At 49.8% G+C, this 25,477-nt stretch overlaps 1 protein-coding gene across 1 annotated transcript in view; it reads right to left on the bottom strand.

Annotated features, from left to right (window-relative positions):
* Nucleotides 1-1,369: 1,369 nt before the first annotated feature.
* Nucleotides 1,370-25,477, bottom strand: part of slc11a2 (solute carrier family 11 member 2) — a 55,880-nt gene continuing 31,772 nt past the window's right edge. Inside the window, exons 6-15 of the mRNA XM_056243108.1 lie at nt 22,028-22,098; nt 21,877-21,944; nt 21,637-21,792; nt 20,098-20,256; nt 19,918-20,004; nt 18,592-18,711; nt 18,333-18,482; nt 14,681-14,754; nt 13,192-13,345; nt 1,370-2,675 (exon numbers count right to left, since the gene is read on the bottom strand). Of these exons, the coding sequence (XP_056099083.1) occupies nt 2,568-2,675; nt 13,192-13,345; nt 14,681-14,754; nt 18,333-18,482; nt 18,592-18,711; nt 19,918-20,004; nt 20,098-20,256; nt 21,637-21,792; nt 21,877-21,944; nt 22,028-22,098 (1,147 nt within the window). The 3' untranslated portion in view covers nt 1,370-2,567. The remainder of the gene's footprint in view (nt 2,676-13,191; nt 13,346-14,680; nt 14,755-18,332; nt 18,483-18,591; nt 18,712-19,917; nt 20,005-20,097; nt 20,257-21,636; nt 21,793-21,876; nt 21,945-22,027; nt 22,099-25,477) is intronic.

Raw genomic sequence — 25,477 nt, 5'->3', positions numbered from 1 at the left:
TTTTAGCTGTAAAACAAGCTTCCATAATACGTTTCCATACTAACTGAACCAACCAGCTGAAGCCTGAACACACACACACACACACACACACACACACAGGGATAAAACACAAATCTGCCATTAAAGTGCTGGTCATGTCATCAGGGACGAACCTACGCAACACATCCATTAGCCACCATGACAACTAATAGGCTTACAGACTAAAGCATTGATGTGTATTTGAGGTGAGTGAGATACTGTTTCTGTCTTATTAAAGCGTAATTCACATCATGTGCAGTGATGATTCACAGCAAAATTACTAAAACAGCACAAATCAGACAATGGCCGTGCCAGAGATCTTGATTGAGTGCAAATCCTCTGTTGATAAAGGGCTAGCATTCATCTGGACATCTGTCAGACATCATGAATGAAACTGCGATGCTGGAAGTGTTAGACTCTCTAGATAAAAGCATCTGCCAAACGTGTGAATGAATGGAGATTCTGTAAGTCTCTGGGGAACCGCTGGAGTCCGGGAGATTCACTGTTCCCGGTGAGGCTTCACACCGGACTCTCGTTCTCCGTGATCGCTCACTGAACGACTGACTTCCAGACTCAGGAACCTCCACAGCCGATCTCAGAGGCATCAGCGAGGCGTATATATCACCACCCTTGTGAAAAAGAAGTGCACTTAACTCTATTAAATGAGCACTTCAAACCTGTGTTTCTTAAACTGTACTTATATCAGTGAAATAAAAGGCCTTTTAGCTGTACATGTTCATTACGGTTTCTTAACACACTCAGGTACACCTTTAAATAATGTCTAATTACATTAGGTTTTACTTTCAAGTACATTTTAAATCATGTCTTAATAATCTTTTGTAGTGCTTTAAAGAAGGGCACGTGTGTTGATGTGTTGACTAGCGCACTAAAGCACTTGTGTTGATGAATATCTGCTGTTATAAACTAGCAGGTTTATGTATGAACATCATGTGAAGCGGTGACTGATGCGTTTGACGGGTCATCAGCTGAGGTCCGTTTAACACACACTCGTCTCCGTGTCATGTCATCATATGCACACATCAGTGTATTAACATTAATGTATGCATACTTGCTTATGAAGGCAGATCTGAGACAGACTAACAAAGCAAAAAAATTGTTATTTTATAAATTTGTTTATTTATGTAACTTATTTTAGTTGATGGTGGACAAAGTGCACTTCATATTGTCAGGTACTTGTATGTATAGGCTATACTTGTGTAATTGAAACATGATTTTTCCCTACATTGCTGCACAATCTTGTCTGTTTGCACACAATATGTTATTTTCTGCAGATTCACACAGTTCTGCCACAATTGTGGTTTCTGTAGCAATAAAACATCTGACATCAAACTTGAAGCTGGTGACATTTTGGACTTTTATTCGTTAGTCAGCATGTACAGTGTCAATAATGTACATCAGGTTCATCAGGGCATATGGATCATGTCGTGCAAACATAAATACATCAGCCATTCTTCATGTTTCACAGCATGGAATGTGTTTAAAACAAACACCAGAACGAAACACGGGTTACGCCACAATAACTCACATCTGTTTTTACGAGAGAAACACACAGTAAATTAAAGTCATTACGACTGGCATTTCAGAGCACAAACATGAATGAGACGAAACTTCAGAAGATCAATGACATGTAGAATGTGACCTGGAAAGAAGCAGTTTGTCGAATTGATTTAAAGGCACTTTTGTGGCTTCTTGAAAGGTTTTTAAAAAGCTGCATCTTATCGAACTATACGTCAGTCAGAAACCCGTTTTGTTCTCTAACGTCTCACTGCTGTTATATTGTCAAACGAAGGCAGAAAATCTGTTGACCAAACAGATGAAGGGTTGAAGTAGCGTGCACAATAACAGAATCTTTAAAAAATTGAAAAATCAGCATGGATGTGAAATGATTCAATGAAAATGATGATGGATGAAAGATTTATTGGCAGAAACGAGAACCAGGGCGTTTGATTTCAGCCCAGATACAGACTCCGATCCAGTCGACAGATCCACGAGCCGACGGCGTCTGATGCTGTTCATTTCATTCAATAAATACCCATTCTTTGATTCAGCTATTCACTTAAAACACATGTTTTAGTTTGAAAATATTACTACAGATTATAAAACACCTCATCGGTTTATTCATGTTAACAAAAACAACAAATATGTAAGAACCTTTAAATAACTGTTGAAATCCTCCAGTCGGCCGATCATCAGCAAACGAGTCGTTAGGAAGTTAGTGTGTCATAAACTGAATTATCTTCACAGACTGTTCTTTTATCATTTCAGTAATGAATGATTTTAAACGCATATTTCTGCAGCTGTTGCTGTAAATAACTTAGTTCAGTAGATCTACTCTATCAGTTCTGCCAGACCTACAATAGTAGATCTATAAACCGTGGCGAAGGAAAAGAGCCACGGATCAGGAAAGGAAACAGGAAAAGAAACAGGAAAAGAAACAAATATTTGGATTGTACTGTTTGTCACAGTATGGACGTTCCTCACATTAGAAGAACAAACGTTCACACTTTGGATGCGATCATGCGTTTGGTTCAGGAGTCGAACTCTGGCTGTTCATCGATGAGGACGGCGGGTGGAAACCGAACGGATCCGGTGAAGTCGAGCCGAGAGACGCCGAGAGCGATCAGACAGATCCAGACCTGCGGACAGAAGAAACCACACATCACAACAGCTCTCATCCACTGACTGATCATCCACACGCACAGGAGAACCAAGCTCTCATCCACTGGCTGATCATCCACACGCACAGGAGAACCAAGCTCTCATCCACTGGCTGATCATCCACACGCACAGGAGAACCAAGCTCTCATCCACTGGCTGATCATCCACACACACAGGAGAACCAAGCTCTCATCCACTGGCTGATCATCCACACACACAGGAGAACCAAGCTCTCATCCACTGGCTGATCATCCACACACACGGGAGAACCAAGCTCTCATCCACTGGCTGATCATCCACACACACAGGAGAACCAAGCTCTCATCCACTGGCTGATCATCCACACGCACAGGAGAACCAAGCTCTCATCCACTGGCTGATCATCCACACGCACAGGAGAACCAAGCTCTCATCCACTGGCTGATCATCCACACACACAGGAGAACCAAGCTCTCATCCACTGTCTGATCATCCACACGCACAGGAGAACCAAGCTCTCATCCACTGGCTGATCATCCACACGCACAGGAGAACCAAGCTCTCATCCACTGGCTGATCATCCACACACACAGGAGAACCAAGCTCTCATCCACTGGCTGATCATCCACACACACAGGAGAACCAAGCTCTCATCCACTGTCTGATCATCCACACGCACAGGAGAACCAAGCTCTCATCCACTGGCTGATCATCCACACGCACAGGAGAACCAAGCTCTCATCCACTGGCTGATCATCCACACACACAGGAGAACCAAGCTCTCATCCACTGGCTGATCATCCACACACACAGGAGAACCAAGCTCTCATCCACTGGCTGATCATCCACACACACAGGAGAACCAAGCTCTCATCCACTGGCTGATCATCCACACACACGGGAGAACCAAGCTCTCATCCACTGGCTGATCATCCACACGCACAGGAGAACCAAGCTCTCATCCACTGGCTGATCATCCACACGCACAGGAGAACCAAGCTCTCATCCACTGGCTGATCATCCACACACACGGGAGAACCAAGCTCTCATCCACTGGCTGATCATCCACACGCACAGGAGAACCAAGCTCTCATCCACTGTCTGATCATCCACACGCACAGGAGAACCAAGCTCTCATCCACTGGCTGATCATCCACACGCACAGGAGAACCAAGCTCTCATCCACTGGCTGATCATCCACACACACAGGAGAACCAAGCTCTCATCCACTGGCTGATCATCCACACACACAGGAGAACCAAGCTCTCATCCACTGGCTGATCATCCACACACACAGGAGAACCAAGCTCTCATCCACTGGCTGATCATCCATACACACGGGAGAACCAAGCTCTCATCCACTGGCTGATCATCCACACGCACAGGAGAACCAAGCTCTCATCCACTGTCTGATCATCCACACGCACAGGAGAACCAAGCTCTCATCCACTGGCTGATCATCCACACGCACAGGAGAACCAAGCTCTCATCCACTGGCTGATCATCCACACACACAGGAGAACCAAGCTCTCATCCACTGGCTGATCATCCACACACACGGGAGAACCAAGCTCTCATCCACTGGCTGATCATCCACACGCACAGGAGAACCAAGCTCTCATCCACTGGCTGATCATCCACACACACAGGAGAACCAAGCTCTCATCCACTGGCTGATCATCCACACACACGGGAGAACCAAGCTCTCATCCACTGGCTGATCATCCACACGCACAGGAGAACCAAGCTCTCATCCACTGGCTGATCATCCACACACACAGGAGAACCAAGCTCTCATCCACTGGCTGATCATCCACACACACGGGAGAACCAAGCTCTCATCCACTGGCTGATCATCCACACACACGGGAGAACCAAGCTCTCATCCACTGGCTGATCATCCACACGCACAGGAGAACCAAGCTCTCATCCACTGGCTGATCATCCACACGCACAGGAGAACCAAGCTCTCATCCACTGGCTGATCATCCACACACACAGGAGAACCAAGCTCTCATCCACTGGCTGATCATCCACACACACAGGAGAACCAAGCTCTCATCCACTGGCTGATCATCCACACGCACAGGAGAACCAAGCTCTCATCCACTGGCTGATCATCCACACACACAGGAGAACCAAGCTCTCATCCACTGGCTGATCATCCACACACACAGGAGAACCAAGCTCTCATCCACTGGCTGATCATCCACACACACGGGAGAACCAAGCTCTCATCCACTGGCTGATCATCCACACACACGGGAGAACCAAGCTCTCATCCACTGGCTGATCATCCACACACACGGGAGAACCAAGCTCTCATCCACTGGCTGATCATCCACACACACAGGAGAACCTGTGTGTCCAAGCTCTCATCCACTGGCTGATCATCCACACGCACAGGAGAACCAAGCTCTCATCCACTGGCTGATCATCCACACGCACAGGAGAACCAAGCTCTCATCCACTGTCTGATCATCCACACACACAGGAGAACCAAGCTCTCATCCACTGTCTGATCATCCACACGCACAGGAGAACCAAGCTCTCATCCACTGGCTGATCATCCACACACACAGGAGAACCAAGCTCTCATCCACTGACTGATCATCCACACGCACAGGAGAACCAAGCTCTCATCCACTGGCTGATCATCCACACGCACAGGAGAACCAAGCTCTCATCCACTGGCTGATCATCCACACACACAGGAGAACCAAGCTCTCATCCACTGGCTGATCATCCACACGCACAGGAGAACCAAGCTCTCATCCACTGGCTGATCATCCACACGCACAGGAGAACCAAGCTCTCATCCACTGGCTGATCATCCACACACACAGGAGAACCAGGCTCTCATCCACTGGCTGATCATCCACACACACGGGAGAACCAAGCTCTCATCCACTGGCTGATCATCCACACACACGGGAGAACCAAGCTCTCATCCACTGGCTGATCATCCACACGCACAGGAGAACCAAGCTCTCATCCACTGGCTGATCATCCACACGCACAGGAGAACCAAGCTCTCATCCACTGGCTGATCATCCACACACACAGGAGAACCAAGCTCTCATCCACTGGCTGATCATCCACACACACGGGAGAACCAAGCTCTCATCCACTGGCTGATCATCCACACGCACAGGAGAACCAAGCTCTCATCCACTGGCTGATCATCCACACACACAGGAGAACCAAGCTCTCATCCACTGGCTGATCATCCACACACACAGGAGAACCAAGCTCTCATCCACTGGCTGATCATCCACACGCACAGGAGAACCAAGCTCTCATCCACTGGCTGATCATCCACACACACGGGAGAACCAAGCTCTCATCCACTGTCTGATCATCCACACGCACAGGAGAACCAAGCTCTCATCCACTGGCTGATCATCCACACGCACAGGAGAACCAAGCTCTCATCCACTGGCTGATCATCCACACGCACAGGAGAACCAAGCTCTCATCCACTGGCTGATCATCCACACACACGGGAGAACCAAGCTCTCATCCACTGGCTGATCATCCACACGCACAGGAGAACCAAGCTCTCATCCACTGGCTGATCATCCACACACACAGGAGAACCAAGCTCTCATCCACTGACTGATCATCCACAAGCACAGGAGAACCAAGCTCTCATCCACTGACTGATCATCCACACACACGGGAGAAAGAAGCTCTCATCCACTGAGAACCAAGCTCTCATCCACTGGCTGATCATCCACACACACAGGAGAACCAAGCTCTCATCCACTGGCTGATCATCCACACACACGGGAGAACCAAGCTCTCATCCACTGGCTGATCATCCACACGCACAGGAGAACCAAGCTCTCATCCACTGGCTGATCATCCACACACACAGGAGAACCAAGCTCTCATCCACTGACTGATCATCCACACACACGGGAGAAAGAAGCTCTCATCCACTGAGAACCAAGCTCTCATCCACTGGCTGATCATCCACACGCACAGGAGAACCAAGCTCTCATCCACTGGCTGATCATCCACACACACGGGAGAAAGAAGCTCTCATCCACTGAGAACCAAGCTCTCATCCACTGGCTGATCATCCACAAGCACAGGAGAACCAAGCTCTCATCCACTGACTGATCATCCACACACACGGGAGAAAGAAGCTCTCATCCACTGAGAACCAAGCTCTCATCCACTGGCTGATCATCCACACGCACAGGAGAACCAAGCTCTCATCCACTGGCTGATCATCCACACACACGGGAGAACCAAGCTCTCATCCACTGGCTGATCATCCACACGCACAGGAGAACCAAGCTCTCATCCACTGGCTGATCATCCACACACACAGGAGAACCAAGCTCTCATCCACTGACTGATCATCCACAAGCACAGGAGAACCAAGCTCTCATCCACTGACTGATCATCCACACACACAGGAGAAAGAAGCTCTCATCCACTGAGAACCAAGCTCTCATCCACTGGCTGATCATCCACACACACAGGAGAACCAAGCTCTCATCCACTGGCTGATCATCCACACACACAGGAGAACCAAGCTCTCATCCACTGGCTGATCATCCACACACACAGGAGAACCAAGCTCTCATCCACTGGCTGATCATCCACACGCACAGGAGAACCAAGCTCTCATCCACTGACTGATCATCCACAAGCACAGGAGAACCAAGCTCTCACTGGCGATTCTCTCTCTCTGATTCTTAGCTTTGTTTTTAACAGCAGTTGAAGTGGGTGCTTTAGAAACAGCCGTACTCTGCTGGCTTCCAATGCCTTACACACACACACCACTTGAACCTTCTATAAAATAATCATTCATAAAGTTTGAAAATCTTGAAGAAAACAACAAGTCTGTTTGAAGTGGCTGTTTAGATTAATCTCACGTCATAAAAGCTCTCTAGCCTAGAGCACCGTCTGCTGTTAAACACTAGCCTAGAGCACCGTCTGCTGTTAAACACTAGCCTAGAGCGCCGTCTGCTGTTAAACACTACCCTAGAGCGCCGTCTGCTGTTAAACACTAGTCTAGAGCACCGTCTGCTGTTAAACACTAGCCTAGATCGCCGTCTGCTGTTACACACTAGCCTAGAGCACCGTCTGCTGTTAAACACTAGCCTAGAGCGCCGTCTGCTGTCGAAAACTAGCCTAGAGCACCGTCTGCTGTTACACACTAGCCTAGAGCGCCGTCTGCTGTTAAACACTAGCCTAGAGCGCCGTCTGCTGTCGAAAACTAGCCTAGAGCGCCGTCTGCTGTTAAACACTAGCCTAGAGCACCGTCTGCTGTTAAACACTAGCCTAGAGCGCCGTCTGCTGTTAAACACTAGCCTAGAGCGCCGTCTGCTGTTAAACACTAGCCTAGAGCGCCGTCTGCTGTTACACACTAGCCTAGAGCGCCGTCTGCTGTTACACACTAGCCTAGAGCGCCGTCTGCTGTTAAACACTAGCCTAGAGCGCCGTCTGCTGTTAAACACTACCCTAGAGCGCCGTCTGCTGTCGAAAACTAGCCTAGAGCGCCGTCTGCTGTTAAACACCAGCCTAGAGCACCGTCTGCTGTTAAACACTAGCCTAGAGCACCGTCTGCTGTTAAACACTAGCCTAGAGCGCCGTCTGCTGTTAAACACTAGTCTAGAGCGCCGTCTGCTGTTAAACACCAGCCTAGAGCACCGTCTGCTGTTAAACACTAGCCTAGAGCGCCGTCTGCTGTTAAACACTAGTCTAGAGCGCCGTCTGCTGTTAAACACTAGCCTAGAGCGCCGTCTGCTGTTAAACACTAGTCTAGAGCGCCGTCTGCTGTTAAACACCAGCCTAGAGCACCGTCTGCTGTTAAACACTAGCCTAGAGCGCCGTCTGCTGTTAAACACTAGTCTAGAGCGCCGTCTGCTGTTAAACACCAGCCTAGAGCACCGTCTGCTGTTAAACACTAGCCTAGAGCGCCGTCTGCTGTTAAACACTAGCCTAGAGCGCCGTCTGCTGTTAAACACTAGCCTAGAGCACCGTCTGCTGTTACACACTAGCCTAGAGCACCGTCTGCTGTTAAACACTAGCCTAGAGCGCCGTCTGCTGTCGAAAACTAGCCTAGATCGCCGTCTGCTGTTAAACACTAGCCTAGAGCGCCGTCTGCTGTTAAACACTAGCCTAGAGCGCCGTCTGCTGTTAAACACTAGCCTAGAGCGCCGTCTGCTGTTAAACACTACCCTAGAGCGCCGTCTGCTGTTAAACACTACCCTAGAGCGCCGTCTGCTGTTAAACACTAGCCTAGAGCGCCGTCTGCTGTTAAACACTAGCCTAGAGCGCCGTCTGCTGTTAAACACTAGCCTAGAGCACCGTCTGCTGTTAAACACTAGCCTAGATCGCCGTCTGCTGTTACACACTAGCCTAGAGCACCGTCTGCTGTTAAACACTAGCCTAGAGCGCCGTCTGCTGTCGAAAACTAGCCTAGAGCGCCGTCTGCTGTTAAACACCAGCCTAGAGCACCGTCTGCTGTTAAACACTAGCCTAGAGCGCCGTCTGCTGTTAAACACTAGCCTAGAGCGCCGTCTGCTGTTAAACACCAGCCTAGAGCACCGTCTGCTGTTACACACTAGCCTAGAGCACCGTCTGCTGTTAAACACTAGCCTAGAGCACCGTCTGCTGTCAAACACTAGCCTAGAGCGCCGTCTGCTGTCGAAAACTAGCCTAGATCGCCGTCTGCTGTTAAACACTAGCCTAGAGCGCCGTCTGCTGTTAAACACTAGCCTAGAGCGCCGTCTGCTGTTAAACACTAGCCTAGAGCGCCGTCTGCTGTTAAACACTACCCTAGAGCGCCGTCTGCTGTTAAACACTAGCCTAGAGCGCCGTCTGCTGTTACACACTAGCCTAGAGCGCCGTCTGCTGTTAAACACTAGCCTAGAGCGCCGTCTGCTGTCGAAAACTAGCCTAGAGCGCCGTCTGCTGTTAAACACTAGCCAAGAGCGCAGTCTGCTGTTAAACACTAGCCAAGAGCGCCGTCTGCTGTTAAACACTAGCCTAGAGCGCCGTCTGCTGTTAAACACTAGCCTAGAGCACCGTCTGCTGTTAAACACTAGCCTAGAGCGCCGTCTGCTGTTAAACACTAGCCTAGAGCGCCGTCTGCTGTTAAACACTACCCTAGAGCGCCGTCTGCTGTTACACACTAGCCTAGAGCGCCGTCTGCTGTTAAACACTAGCCTAGAGCACCGTCTGCTGTTACACACTAGCCTAGAGCGCCGTCTGCTGTTAAACACTAGCCTAGAGCGCCGTCTGCTGTCGAAAACTAGCCTAGAGCGCCGTCTGCTGTTAAACACTAGCCAAGAGCGCCGTCTGCTGTTAAACACTAGCCTAGATCGCCGTCTGCTGTTAAACACTAGCCTAGAGCGCCGTCTGCCGTTAAACACTAGCCTAGAGCGCCGTCTGCTGTCGAAAACTAGCCTAGAGCGCCGTCTGCTGTTAAACACTAGCCAAGAGCGCCGTCTGCTGTTAAACACTAGCCTAGAGCGCCGTCTGCTGTCGAAAACTAGCCTAGAGCGCCGTCTGCTGTTAAACACTAGCCAAGAGCGCCGTCTGCTGTTAAACACTAGCCTAGAGCGCCGTCTGCTGTTAAACACTACCCTAGAGCACCGTCTGCTGTTAAACACTAGCCTAGAGCGCCGTCTGCTGTTAAACACTAGCCTAGAGCACCGTCTGCTGTTACACACTAGCCTAGAGCGCCGTCTGCTGTTAAACACTAGCCTAGAGCGCCGTCTGCTGTCGAAAACTAGCCTAGAGCGCCGTCTGCTGTTAAACACTAGCCAAGAGCGCCGTCTGCTGTTAAACACTAGCCTAGATCGCCGTCTGCTGTTAAACACTAGCCTAGAGCGCCGTCTGCCGTTAAACACTAGCCTAGAGCGCCGTCTGCTGTCGAAAACTAGCCTAGAGCGCCGTCTGCTGTTAAACACTAGCCAAGAGCGCCGTCTGCTGTTAAACACTAGCCTAGAGCACCGTCTGCTGTTAAACACTAGCCTAGATCGCCGTCTGCTGTTACACACTAGCCTAGAGCACCGTCTGCTGTTAAACACTAGCCTAGAGCGCCGTCTGCTGTCGAAAACTAGCCTAGAGCGCCGTCTGCTGTTAAACACCAGCCTAGAGCACCGTCTGCTGTTAAACACTAGCCTAGAGCGCCGTCTGCTGTTAAACACTAGCCTAGAGCGCCGTCTGCTGTCGAAAACTAGCCTAGATCGCCGTCTGCTGTTAAACACTAGCCTAGAGCGCCGTCTGCTGTTAAACACTAGCCTAGAGCACCGTCTGCTGTTAAACACCAGCCTAGAGCGCCGTCTGCTGTTAAACACTACCCTAGAGCGCCGTCTGCTGTTAAACACTAGCCTAGAGCGCCGTCTGCTGTCGAAAACTAGCCTAGATCGCCGTCTGCTGTTAAACACTAGCCTAGAGCGCCGTCTGCTGTTAAACACTAGCCTAGAGCGCCGTCTGCTGTTAAACACCAGCCTAGATCGCCGTCTGCTGTTAAACACTAGCCTAGAGCGCCGTCTGCTGTTAAACACTAGCCTAGAGCGCCGTCTGCTGTTAAACACTAGCCTAGAGCGCCGTCTGCTGTTAAACACCAGCCTAGAGCACCGTCTGCTGTTAAACACTAGCCTAGAGCGCCGTCTGCTGTCGAAAACTAGCCTAGATCGCCGTCTGCTGTTAAACACTAGCCTAGAGCGCCGTCTGCTGTTAAACACTAGCCTAGAGCACCGTCTGCTGTTAAACACTAGCCTAGAGCGCCGTCTGCTGTTAAACACTAGCCTAGAGCGCCGTCTGCTGTTAAACACTAGCCTAGAGCGCTGTCTGCTGTCGAAAACTAGCCTAGAGCGCCGTCTGCTGTCGAAAACTAGCCTAGAGCGCCGTCTGTTGTTAAACACTAGCCAAGAGCGCCGTCTGCTGTTAAACACTAGCCTAGAGCGCCGTCTGCTGTTAAACGCCAGCCTAGAGCACCGTCTGCTGTTAAACACTAGCCTAGAGCACCGTCTGCTGTTACACACTAGCCTAGAGCACCGTCTGCTGTTAAACACTAGCCAAGAGCGCCGTCTGCTGTTACACACTAGCCTAGAGCGCCGTCTGTTGTTAAACACTAGCCAAGAGCGCCGTCTGCTGTTAAACACTAGCCTAGAGCGCCGTCTGCTGTCGAAAACTAGCCTAGAGCGCCGTCTGCTGTTAAACACCAGCCTAGAGCACCGTCTGCTGTTAAACACTAGCCTAGAGCGCCGTCTGCTGTCGAAAACTAGCCTAGAGCGCCGTCTGCTGTTAAACACTAGCCTAGAGCGCCGTCTGCTGTTAAACGCCAGCCTAGAGCACCGTCTGCTGTTAAACACTAGCCTAGAGCGCCGTCTGCTGTCGAAAACTAGCCTAGATCGCCGTCTGCTGTTAAACACTAGCCTAGAGCACCGTCTGCTGTTAAACACTAGCCTAGAGCGCCGTCTGCTGTCGAAAACTAGCCTAGAGCGCCGTCTGCTGTCGAATACTAGCTTAGAGCGCCGTCTGCTGTTAAACACCAGCCTAGAGCACCATCTGCTGTTAAACACTAGCCTAGAGCACCGTCTGCTGTTAAACACTACCCTAGAGCGCCGTCTGCTGTTAAACACTAGCCTAGAGCGCCGTCTGCTGTTAAACACTAGCCTAGAGCGCCGTCTGCTGTTAAACACTAGCCTAGAGCGCCGTCTGCTGTTACACACTAGCCTAGAGCGCCGTCTGCTGTTAAACACTAGCCTAGAGCGCCGTCTGCTGTTAAACACTAGTCTAGAGCGCCGTCTGCTGTTAAACACTAGCCTAGAGCGCCGTCTGCTGTTAAACACTAGTCTAGAGCACCGTCTGCTGTTAAACACTAGCCTAGAGCGCCGTCTGCTGTTAAACACTAGCCTAGAGCGCCGTCTGCTGTTACACACTAGCCTAGAGCGCCGTCTGCTGTTAAACACTAGCCTAGAGCGCCGTCTGCTGTTAAACACTAGCCTAGAGCGCCGTCTGCTGTTAAACACTAGCCTAGAGCGCCGTCTGCTGTTAAACACTAGTCTAGAGCACCGTCTGCTGTTAAACACTACCCTAGAGCGCCGTCTGCTGTTAAACACTACCCTAGAGCGCCGTCTGCTGTTAAACACTAGTCTAGAGCACCGTCTGCTGTTAAACACTAGCCTAGAGCACCGTCTGCTGTTAAACACTAGCCTAGAGCACCGTCTGCTGTTAAACACTAAGCTCAGAATCGATTTGCGATGCATTCTGAAAAAATTGGAATCGATCCATGAATCGCGATGCATCGATATATTGTCCCAGCCCCATTTAATACAGACTCTCACTGGCAGCTGATCACGCGTGTTATAAAGAGAAACCTCGCAGCTCCAGCTGTTCTTACTCTGTCACTGGATATGATGGAATATTGATGTCTAAAACTTCATCTGACGAACTGCTGACCGGCAGGATCTGCAGAACTGAGCCATTCAAATGAAGGATGCTTTGAGTCTAGAGTTCAGACACTGCGCATGATCTCACCAGATAGATGACGAAGCTCAGGTATGCGATGGAGAGGAGGGCAGAGAAGACGTAGAGGACGGTGCTGTTGAGGGCCGTCACGTACACCACCACGAAGTACATGTTGATGGCACACACCAGCAGGATGAGCACACCACCGCTGATCTTCCACACGCTGCAAACACAGAACAATCCTCAGTCCACCGGAGCACACGACAGGACTGGAACAGTTGATCAGATCTATACTGCAACTCCACCTACTGAAACAGCGGGCTGATTTGATGAAGTTTACCTCACTGATCGTCATTCTCCTACTGTGAAGCTGCTTTGTATACAGTGCGATTCATAGTTTAACGTGACGTCACACCCTTATATTGGAGGGCAAAGCAAGGCTTTCCTCCATCGGTCGTCATTTTTCACATTTCACATACACGCTTTTCGTGCTAGTGTAAATTGGAGGAGGGAAGCCAAACACAAGGTCAAGTAATAAAAAAAATGCACTCACTATTTCAGGGTTCCCACACCTTGGTTGACTTCGAATTCAAGGACCTTTCAAGCACTTTCCAGGTCCAATACCCTCAAATTCAAGGACTTAATGTGGGGACACATTTTAAGTGAGAGCAAGGTCACATCGTGTCACCTTGTAAGATTGACATTGTTACAGTTTTCATGTGTCCAACTATGCAAACCAACTATGCAAAAAAGCTTTTTTTTGCGTTTATTTTTGGCCATATGACAGAGATCTGATATTCTATTTGTCGTATTTCTGTTTTGCCTAAAACTGAAAAATATATACAATACTATATTCTAAAACTTTTGCATGGATGTTATTGCAAAGAGCTTCGGCTCAAGTAACCAGCCTATTTTTGTCTGAAACGTTGAGGTTCCATCGTAGCAGTTTCGTGCGCACGTGAACGCCATGGCAACGTACAACACAAAGTACCTCACGCGGGAAACACTTAACGTAACGCTTAAATGCGCGTAACTAGCGTAAATCAAGCAAGCTAGTGTGCATAGGCCACGAAGTGTTGGCGAAATAACACATTAGCGGACCGGAGGAAATAATATGGAATTTTTGAATGTAAGAGTGTGTGTGTGCATGCGACTGAGTGTGTGTGTGTGTGTTTATTAGTTATAAATGCTCCTGTCGTTTGCTGTGTTCAGACTTAAGTTTTGTTTGACTACATTCAGGAAGTGTACATACTTGGAAAAAATAAAATAAAAGTTCACATATCCGACAGCTTGTATTAACTGACAAAAATGAAGCCATGTGCAGTGATATTGCAACGCATCATGATGCATTGTGATATTGAATCGAATCGTTGACATAATCGTAATGGAATTGAATCGTGAGACGAGTGACGATTCACACCCCTAACAGGGATATTAAAAGACCAAATTCAGTATACAGCTTACTGAAAAAGCATATACAGGCGAAAAGATGAACCCAGAATATAAACACAGCCCATTGTTTCTCGAGTTTGAAGTCAAGTACAGTATATATACTTACAGTCCGTTAGCGAAATCGTTCATTAGTGACGTCAGACTGGTGAAGGTCAGGATGGGGATCAGAGCAAACGGCAGCTGTTGGAAACAGAGCAGAAGATCAGAAGAGCTGCATGGGTTCAGTAGCGTTTCTACGGCGTCAGTAGTGTCTACGGCGTCAGGAGTGTCTACGGCACGGCGTCAGGAGTGTCTACTGCGTCAGGAGTGTCTACTGCGTCAGGAGTGTCTACTGCGTCAGGAGTGTCTACTGCGTCAGGAGTGTCTACTGCGTCAGGAGTGTCTACTGCGTCAGGAGTGTCTACTGCGTCAGGGGTGTCTACGGCCTCAGGGGTGTCTACGGCGTCAGGAGTGTCTACTGCGTCAGGAGTGTCTACTGCGTCAGGAGTGTCTACTGCGTCAGGAGTGTCTACTGCGTCAGGAGTGTCTACGGCCTCAGGGGTGTCTACGGCCTCAGGGGTGTCTACGGCGTCAGGGGTGTCTACGGCGGCAGGAGTCTCTACGGCGTCCGGAGTGTCTACGGCGTCAGGAGTGTCTACTGCGTCAGGAGTGTCTACTGCGTCAGGAGTGTCTACGGCCTCAGGGGTGTCTACGGCGTCAGGGGTGTCTACGGCGGCAGGAGTGTCTACTGCATCATGAGTGTCTACGGCGGCCGGAGTGTCTACGGCGGCAGGAGTGGGCGTCAGGAGTGTCTACGGCGTCAGGAGTGTCTACGGCATCAGGAGTGTCTACGGCATCAGGAGTGTCTACGGCATCAGGAGTGTCTACGGCATCAGGAGTGTCTACGGCATCAGGAGTGTCTACGGCATCAGGAGTGTCTACGGCATCAGGAGGGTCTACGGCGTCAGGAGGGTCTACGGCGTCAGGAGGGTCTACGGCGTCAGGAGGGTCTACGGCGTCAGGAGGGTCTACGGCGTCAGGAGGGTCTACGGCGTCAGGAGGGTCTACGGCGTCAGGAGGGTCTACGGCGTCAGGAGGGTCTACGGCGTCAGGAGTGTCTACTGCGTCAGGAGTGTCTACTGCGTCAGGAGTTTCTACTGCGTCAGGAGTGTCTACGGCGTCAGGAGTGTCTACTGCGTCAGGAGTGTCTACGGCGGCAGGAGTGTCTACGGCGGCAGGAGTGTCTACGGCGTCAGGAGTGTCTACTGCATCAGGAGTGTCTACGGCGTCAGGAGTGTCTACGGCGGCAGGAGTGTCTACGGCATCAGGAGTGTCTACTGCGTCAGGAGTGTCTACGGCGTCAGTAGTGTCTACGGCGTCTGGAGTGTCTACGGCATTAGGAGTGTCTACGGCATCAGGAGTGTCTACTGCGTCAGGAGTGTCTACTGTGTCAGGAGTGTCTACGGCGTCAGGAGTGTCTACTGCGGCAGGAGTGTCTACTGCGGCAGGAGTGTCTACTGCGGCAGGAGTGTCTACGGCGTCAGGAGTGTCTACGGCGTCAGGAGTGTCTACGGCGTCAGGAGTGGAGTGTCTACGGCGGCAGGAGTGTCTACGGCGGGAGGAGTGTCTACGGCGTCAGGAGTGTCTACGGCGTCAGGAGTGTCTACAGCGTCAGGAGTGTCTACGTCTATGGCGTCAGGAGTGTCTACGGCGTCAGGAGTGTCTACTGCGTCAGGAGTGTCTACTGCGTCAGGAGTGTCTACTGCGTGTGTCTACTGCGTCAGGAGTGTCTACTGCGTCAGGAGTGTCTACTGCGTCAGGAGTGTCTACTGCGTCAGGAGGGAGTGTCTACTGCGTCAGGAGTGAGTGTCTACTGCGTCAGGAGTGTCTACTGCGTCAGGAGTGTCTACTGCGTCAGGAGTGTCTACGGCGGCAGGAGTGTCTACGGCGGCAGGAGTGTCTACTGCGGCAGGAGTGTCTACGGCGTCAGGAGTGTCTACGGCGTCAGGAGTGTCTACGGCGTCAGGAGTGTCTACTGCGTCAGGAGTGTACTGCGTCAGGAGTGCCTACTGCGTCAGGAGTGCCTACGGCGTCAGGAGTGTCTACGGCGTCAGGAGTGTCTACTGGGGCAGGAGTGTCTACTGGGGCAGGAGTGTCTACGGCGTCAGGAGTGTCTACGGCATCAGGAGTGTCTACGGCGGCAGGAGTGTCTACGGCGGCAGGAGTGTCTACGGCGTCAGGAGTGTCTACGGCGTCAGGAGTGTCTACGGCGGCAGGAGTGTCTACGGCGGCAGGAGTGTCTACGGCGTCAGGAGTGTCTACGGCGGCAGGAGTGTCTACGGCGGCAGGAGTGTCTACTGCGTCAGGAGTGTCTACGGCGGCAGGAGTGTCTACTGCGTCAGGAGTGTCTACGGCGTCAGGAGTGTCTACGGCGTCAGGAGTGTCTACGGCGTCAGGAGTGACTACTGCGTCAGGAGTGACTACTGCGTCAGGAGTGTCTACGGCGGCAGGAGTGGCTACGGCGGCAGGAGTGGCTACGGCGGCAGGAGTGGCTACGGCGGCAGGAGTGTCTACGGCGGCAGGAGTGTCTACTGCGTCAAGAGTGTCTACTGCGTCAAGAGTGTCTACGGCGTCAGGAGTGTCTACTGCGTCAGGAGTGTCTACTGCGTCAGGGTCAGGAGTGTCTACGGCGTCAGGAGTGTCTACGGCGTCAGGAGTGTCTACGGCGGCAGGAGTGTCTACTGCGTCAGGAGTGTCTACGGCGTCAGGAGTGTCTACGGCGTCAGGAGTGTCTATGGCGTCAGAAGTGTCTACGGCGGCAGGAGTGTCTACGGCGTCAGGAGTGTCTACGGCATCAGGAGTGTCTACGGCATCAGGAGTGTCTACGGCGTCAGGAGTGTCTACTGCGTCAGGAGTGTCTACTGCGTCAGGAGTGTCTACTGCGTCAGGAGTGTCTACGGCGTCAGGAGTGTCTACTGCGGCAGGAGTGTCTACGGCATCAGGAGTGTCTACGGCGTCAGGAGTGTCTACTGCGTCAGGAGTGTCTACTGCGTCAGGAGTGTCTACTGCGTCAGGAGTGTCTACTGCGTCAGGAGTGTCTACTGCGTCAGGGTCAGGAGTGTCTACGGCGTCAGGAGTGTCTACGGCGTCAGGAGTGTCTACGGCGTCAGGAGTGTCTACGGCGTCAGGAGTGTCTACGGCGTCAGGAGTGTCTACGGCGTCAGGAGTGTCTACGGCGTCAGGAGTGTCTACGGCGGCAGGAGTGTCTACGGCGGCAGGAGTGTCTACGGCGGCAGGAGTGTCTACGGCGTCAGGAGTGTCTACGGCGTCAGGAGTGTCTACTGCGTCAGGAGTGTCTACGGCGTCAGGAGTGTCTACGGCGTCAGGAGTGTCTACGGCGTCAGGAGTGTCTACGGCGTCAGGAGTGTCTACTGCGTCAGGAGTGTCTATGGCGTCAGGAGTGTCTACGGCGTCAGGAGTGTCTACGGCGTCAGGAGTGTCTACTGCGTCAGGAGTGTCTATGGCGTCAGGAGTGTCTACGGCGTCAGGAGTGTCTACTGCGTCAGGAGTGTCTACGGCGTCAGGAGTGTCTACGGCGTCAGGAGTGTCTACGGCGTCAGGAGTGTCTACTGCGTCAGGAGTGTCTATGGCGTCAGGAGTGTCTACGGCGTCAGGAGTGTCTACGGCGTCAGGAGTGTCTACGGCGTCAGGAGTGTCTACTGCGTCAGGAGTGTCTATGGCGGCAGGAGTGTCAACGGCGTCATGTTTCAACTGTGTACCTGCATGCTCTGCAACACGTTGAGGAAGTCGTTCATGCCTGTGAGATGCCGCACATCCTGAAAGACGGCCACCAGGAGAGTGGGGAATATGGCGATGGAGCGCGTCAGCAACACGCGAGCGAAGCGAGACCAGCGCAGGTTCAGGAAACCCTGCGAGAAAAACCAGTTCGTACAGATGCACATTCCCAAATGCAATGCCATTACATGAACACATACAGAGGAATGAAGCTGAAACATGCAGATCTGTAGATGAACATACCTCCATCACAAACTGACCAGAGTAGGTTCCCGTCATAGTTGAACTCTGTCCAGCCGCAAGGATCCCAATCGCCCAAATATAGAGCGCAGCGGGGCCAAAGAAACAGCCCAGGACCACACCCTTCAATCAAAGAAACTGTTCATTCATTCATAAACACAGAAACCTTACATGAACCACGTCAGAATTGGACTGAATATAAAATTGCATTGATTATTGTAATTAAAGTGGAACACACTACAGGCAAAACAATTTTTTCATTCACTGATAAATTTTGGGCTGTTTCTTTTAGACTATTGGAAAGAAATCATTCAAGAGACACATTTAAGTGAAATCTACAGACGCAAATATAGAAAGTGCAATAAAATAAACAATCTTTAAAGGCGGTGAGTTTGAGTCAGAAATCTCCACTTCAGCAGCTTTACACACACCAAACTTTTATTTATATGTATATTCTGAAGGTTTGTTTAGATAGCATTCACCTGATTTATGCAACATTTTACTCCTAAACAGTGTGAGTAAATGTATTTGGTGAAAAAAAGGTGAACTGTTTTCAGTCTGTTGACAGTATTTTCTGATTGTTATCAAAAGTCTCCTCTGTAAAAACCTTTAACTCTAATCAACAAAGTCAAGCAAATTAGTGCATATTTCATTTGAATATTTCATAAAACTTGTCATACAAACATGTCTGTAATTCTTAAATATAAATCAATCAAATCAATACTGGGAAAGTATGGTGATATCTATTAGTTTAATTGTTTTCTATTCAGCTGTCTTGAGCTATTGTACATGAACTTTTGACCCACAGGTGGCGCCATCACCAAACTCCTCAGCTCATATCAGGTTATGAATATACTGATCCTCAGGGTCTGTTCCCCGTCTGATGCAGCACACGAGAAGGGCAAGGTCATCAGATTGCGTAGTTGTGCTTGTTTTATTTGTGATAACGCAATGAAAATTGACAAATTGTGCGACATCATTTTTGGCCACATGCAAAAGCAAGAGAGAACCAACCAAATATTAATAACTGAATATGTTGTTGTCAATGTGTGCTTTTTCCCTGTGCATTTTATTTGCATAGTAAAATAAATCCTAGCTGTAGTTTGCCTTTTTTGCCACTAATTTCGTCAGGTAAATATTTTAACCAAGATTAGCGTTTTGTTCTTCCCTCATATTTAACATGTTTAATAAATATTAAATATTTTCCTCATATTTAGATGGTTTAATCAAACTTGAAGTGTCATTAAAATCTAATCTCCCCTCCGGATGTGACTTTTGGACACTAGTGTATTCATTGTGAAATGATTCCAACGATTGTTCCTGTCATACCCCTTTGTAGATGTCGACTTCCAGCGTCTCGTTGTTGGCTGGGAAGAGATCGCTGTGAGGACTTCCAGACGCGTTACACTGCTGGCCCTGAAGGGAACATGTCACCCGAGAGTTCAGATGAACCGCACTCAAACATACCGATATAGGAGTCTTTAACAGGAGGCAGATATAAGTCCTCACCACTTCCATGTTTGTCTTGCCATAAAAGGCCTCAGCAAAGACGGCCACCACAAAAACATTGATGAGGAAGGAGACGAAGAGCGCGATGGTGGACTCGATGAAGTAGTACTTGTTGGCCTCCTTCACCTCCTTCTTGTTGCCTCGATCGATGTCTCGTGACTGAAGCAAAGATAAACACCAATCAGCCAAATATGTCATTAAACATCAGGTGGATTCAGCGCAGGTGTAAAAACAATTATTGTGATAACACAAATGTTTTCATTGATTTATTCACTTATTTTACCACAATTATGAAGTATAAAACTTACAGAAGTATGAAATGACATTGTGTTTTTTGTTTAATTGGATTGTCTTTGTAAAAAAAAGACCCTTTTTAGAATAAACTTTCTTCTTTTCTGCTATAAAGCATCTCTCAGTGTCTCATGTTTTTACTTGCGTCTGAACCTCGACCGACTGAAAAGAAGAAATGAACCGGAGAAGATTTACACCTCAAAGGAGGCGGAGCCTTAGACACCCACATATTACCACTGACCAATGGGAGTGCGAAGGTGTTTACCAGCCGGAGCTTTTCCGGATATTTCGCTTTAGCAAGCTGTTTCGAACTCTCGAAACAAACTCCAAATGAACTTCATTTTGGCCTGATTTTGTTAGAAATTATGTCACAGCAGTTCTTCACTTTTGCTTAAAGTATATTGGTGCCTTTAATGTCAAATTTATGCAGAAATACAGACAATGCTGTTTGAAAACTCTGAGATGAAGTTTACCTTGTCAGGCCACGGGACATCTGCTAACTCTGCACGGATTCTTGTCTGTCTATCAGCTAACAGCACAACGTTTTATGAACTACCGTAAAACTTCAAATAGTAGCCCGGGCTTTTATTTTCCCAAATCGTCGAACTGCACCGGCTTGTATTTGAGACAGGCGTCTATATGAGACCGGCCTTTATTATAATTTAGTGTTGATGTTGTTCATTGACTGTAGGCCTAGAGTCTCTAATCTCTAAACATCTCCAAATGCTCCTCGTGAAACTGCGGTCTGCCGATCTTTTACTATCGTGTCCATTGATTTTGATTAATATGCGCGAGGGAGAGAGAGAGCAGGGCAGCGCTCGTGTTGTTTGAAGACGTGAGAGTGCGCGCGCGCGGCCGGAGCGCTCTCTCTGCTCGTTATGCGCCCTGTCAAGCGCAGCAGTCATTCTATTCTACATCACTCACCGATCAAAAAAGGCTTTGGTGGGACAAAAATTTGCTTTGGGGGCTGCCCAAAAAGCAGACGATCTGACGGGTTTTAGAAGATTAAATACAAATCGAAACTAAAAAACAGACCCGGCCTCTATTTGAGACCGGCTTTTATTTACCCAAACCTGCAGCCACACCCGGCGTGTAAAAGAGACAGGCGTCTATTTGGGACTCAGCTATTATTTGAAGTTTTACGGTATGCCTTCAAACCAATATATGTGAGCTGATCAGGTCTGGTGCTGTTAGGTTTGTGGTTGGGTCTAACTCTAACTCTGATCAGGTCTGGTGCAGTTCACCGACCTTAACGAGAGCAGAATGCAGATAGATGTTGTGAGGCATTATTACGGCTCCCACGATCCCGACGGCCTGCTTGAGCTGCTCGGGTCCACAGCCGCTGCAATACGGCAGAAACATGCCCTTCAGAACCTCCGCCTGGTCCGGAGCCACTCGCACATACTGCATACACACACACACATGCTCAAACACTGCAGAGAGGTGTCTACCTCACAGAGCCAGTCTACAGAACGAGCTTTACTGAACCTCGTAGCCGAAGCTGATAGCCATGATGGTGATGAGGAACCCAAAGAAAGCCTCCAGCTTCCTCAGACCTGACCAAAACAAACCAGACATGCTCATCAGATCGAGATACGAGTCGCTCTCTTCACTCTCACTCTCTTCAGTGCCGACCTACCGTACTTGTCCAGAAACAGGAACACAAACGTGTCGATGATGGTTATCAGCACTCCAGCCCACAGAGGAATCCTGCAGAAGAACAAACACAAGCTTCCTCAAGATCAACTATAATAAACTCAAACAGCAAACATTAAAACCCCAAAAATTTAATTCAGTTAAGAGCTCATTATTTATCAGATTTATAAACAACTTCATTGTTTTCTGTTCATTGTTGGGTATCTTGAACTCTCTTTATGATAGTGATAGACATGAAATTAAGAGAGAGTTGCTGAACAATAATATCAGCGATTTATTTCACATATCTGATATGCCATTATATCTGGAAACCACTGTGCTTCCACTCAGAAACAGTAATATATCTTATCTCTGCATGTGGAAGATTAACATGAGCTTTAAATAAATGTTGTTTCGCCCACTGAACTGATACAACAAATGTTTGAGCAATTGTTCACCGCAGCCCTACAGACTGATCTCCTACAGACTGACCTCCAACAGGCTGATCTCCTACACACTGATCTCCTACAGGCTGATCTCCTACAGGCTGACCTCCTACAGACTGACCTCCCACAGGCTGACCTCCCACAGGCTGACCTCCTACACACTGATCTCCCACAGGCTGACCTCCCACAGGCTGACCTCCTACACACTGATCTCCCACAGACTGATCTCCCACAGACTGATCTCCCACAAGCTGACCTCCTACACACTGATCTCCTACACACTGATCTCCCACAGGCTGATCTCCTACAGACTGATCTCCTACAGACTGATCTCCCACAGGCTGATCTTCCACAGGCTAATCTCCCACAGACTGACCTCCCACAGGCTGACCTCCCACAGACTGACCTCCCACAGGCTGATCTCCCACAGGCTGATCTCCCACAGACTGATCTCCCACAGACTGATCTCCCACAGGCTGATCTCCCACAGGCTGATCTCCTAGAGACTGATCTCCTACAGACTGATCTCCTACAGGCTGATCTCCTACAGGCTGATCTCCTACAGACTGATCTCCTACACACTGATCTCCTACAGGCTGATCTCCTACAGACTGATCTCCTAGAGACTGATCTCCTACAGACTGATCTCCTACAGACTGATCTCCTACACACTGATCTCCTACACACTGATCTCCTATAGGCTGATCTCCTACAGACTGATCTCCTACAGACTGATCTCCTACAGACTGATCTCCTACAGGCTGATCTCCTACAGGCTGATCTCCTAGAGACTGATCTCCTAGAGACTGATCTCCTACAGACTGATCTCCTACAGGCTGATCTCCCACAGACTGATCTCCCACAGACTGATCTCCCACAGGCTGATCTCCCACAGGCTGATCTCCTACACACTGATATCCTACAGGCTGATCTCCCACAGACTGACCTCCCACAGGCTGATCTCCTACAGGCTGATCTCCTACAGACTGACCTCCCACAGGCTGATCTCCTACACACTGATCTCCTACAGGCTGATCTCCTACACACTGATCTCCTACAGGCTGATCTCCTACAGGCTGATCTCCCACAGACTGATCTCCCACAGGCTGATCTCCTACAGGCTGACCTCCCACAGGCTGATCTCCTACACACTGATCTCCTACAGGCTGATCTCCTACACACTGATCTCCTACAGGCTGATCTCCTACAGACTGACCTCCCACAGGCTGATCTCCCACAGGCTGATCTCCCACAGGCTGATCTCCTACAGGCTGATCTCCTACACACTGATCTCCTACAGGCTGATCTCCTACACACTGATATCCTACAGGCTGATCTCCCACAGACTGACCTCCCACAGGCTGATCTCCTACAGACTGATCTCCCACAGACTGATCTCCTACAGACTGATCTCCTACAGACTGATCTCCTACAGACTGATCTCCTACACACTGATATCCTACAGGCTGATCTCCCACAGACTGACCTCCCACAGGCTGATCTCCTACAGACTGATCTCCTACAGGCTGATCTCCTACACGCTGATCTCCTACACGCTGATCTCCTACAGGCTGATCTCCCACAGACTGATCTCCCACAGGCTGATCTCCTACAGGCTGATCTCCCACAGGCTGATCTCCTACACACTGATCTCCTACAGGCTGATCTCCTACACACTGATCTCCTACAGGCTGATCTCCTACAGACTGACCTCCCACAGGCTGATCTCCCACAGGCTGATCTCCCACAGGCTGATCTCCCACAGGCTGATCTCCTACACACTGATCTCCTACAGGCTGATCTCCTACAGACTGATCTCCTACAGACTGATCTCCTACACGCTGATATCCTACAGGCTGATCTCCCACAGACTGACCTCCCACAGGCTGATCTCCTACAGGCTGATCTCCTACAGACTGACCTCCCACAGGCTGATCTCCTACACACTGATCTCCTACAGGCTGATCTCCTACACACTGATCTCCTACAGGCTGATCTCCTACAGGCTGATCTACCACAGACTGATCTCCCACAGGCTGATCTCCTACACACTAATCTCCCACAGGCTGACCTCCCACAGGCTGACCTCCTACACACTGATCTCCCACAGGCTAACCTCCCACAGGCTGACCTCCTACACACTGATCTCCTACACACTGATCTCCCACAGACTGATCTCCCACAGGCTGATCTCCCACAGGCTGATCTCCCACAGGCTGATCTCCCACAGGCTGATCTCCCACAGGCTGATCTCCCACAGGCTGATCTCCTACAGGCTGATCTCCTACACACTGATCTCCTACAGGCTGATCTCCTACACACTGATATCCTACAGGCTGATCTCCCACAGGCTGACCTCCCACAGGCTGATCTCCTACAGACTGATCTCCTACAGACTGATCTCCCACAGACTGATCTCCTACAGACTGATCTCCTACAGACTGATCTCCTACAGGCTGATATCCTACAGGCTGATCTCCCACAGACTGACCTCCCACAGGCTGATCTCCTACAGGCTGATCTCCTACAGGCTGATCTCCTACAGGCTGATCTCCTACACGCTGATCTCCTACAGGCTGATCTCCTACAGGCTGATCTCCCACAGACTGATCTCCCACAGGCTGATCTCCTACAGGCTGATCTCCCACAGGCTGATCTCCTACACACTGATCTCCTACAGGCTGATCTCCTACAGGCTGACCTCCTACAGACTGACCTCCCACAGGCTGATCTCCCACAGGCTGATCTCCCACAGGCTGATCTCCTACAGGCTGATCTCCTACACACTGATCTCCTACAGGCTGATCTCCTACAGACTGATCTCCTACAGACTGATCTCCTACAGACTGATCTCCTACAGGCTGATCTCCCACAGACTGACCTCCCACAGGCTGATCTCCTACAGGCTGATCTCCTACAGACTGACCTCCCACAGGCTGATCTCCTACACACTGATCTCCTACAGGCTGATCTCCTACACACTGATCTCCTACAGGCTGATCTCCTAC

This window comes from Rhinichthys klamathensis, unplaced genomic scaffold (assembly GCF_029890125.1).
Source record: "Rhinichthys klamathensis goyatoka isolate OS25496 unplaced genomic scaffold, OSU_Roscu_1.1 h1tg000778l_1, whole genome shotgun sequence".
Taxonomy (NCBI): Eukaryota; Metazoa; Chordata; class Actinopteri; order Cypriniformes; family Leuciscidae; genus Rhinichthys; species Rhinichthys klamathensis.
Note: the sequence above shows the minus strand (reverse complement) of the source record. Positions and strands in the feature narration are given on the sequence as shown.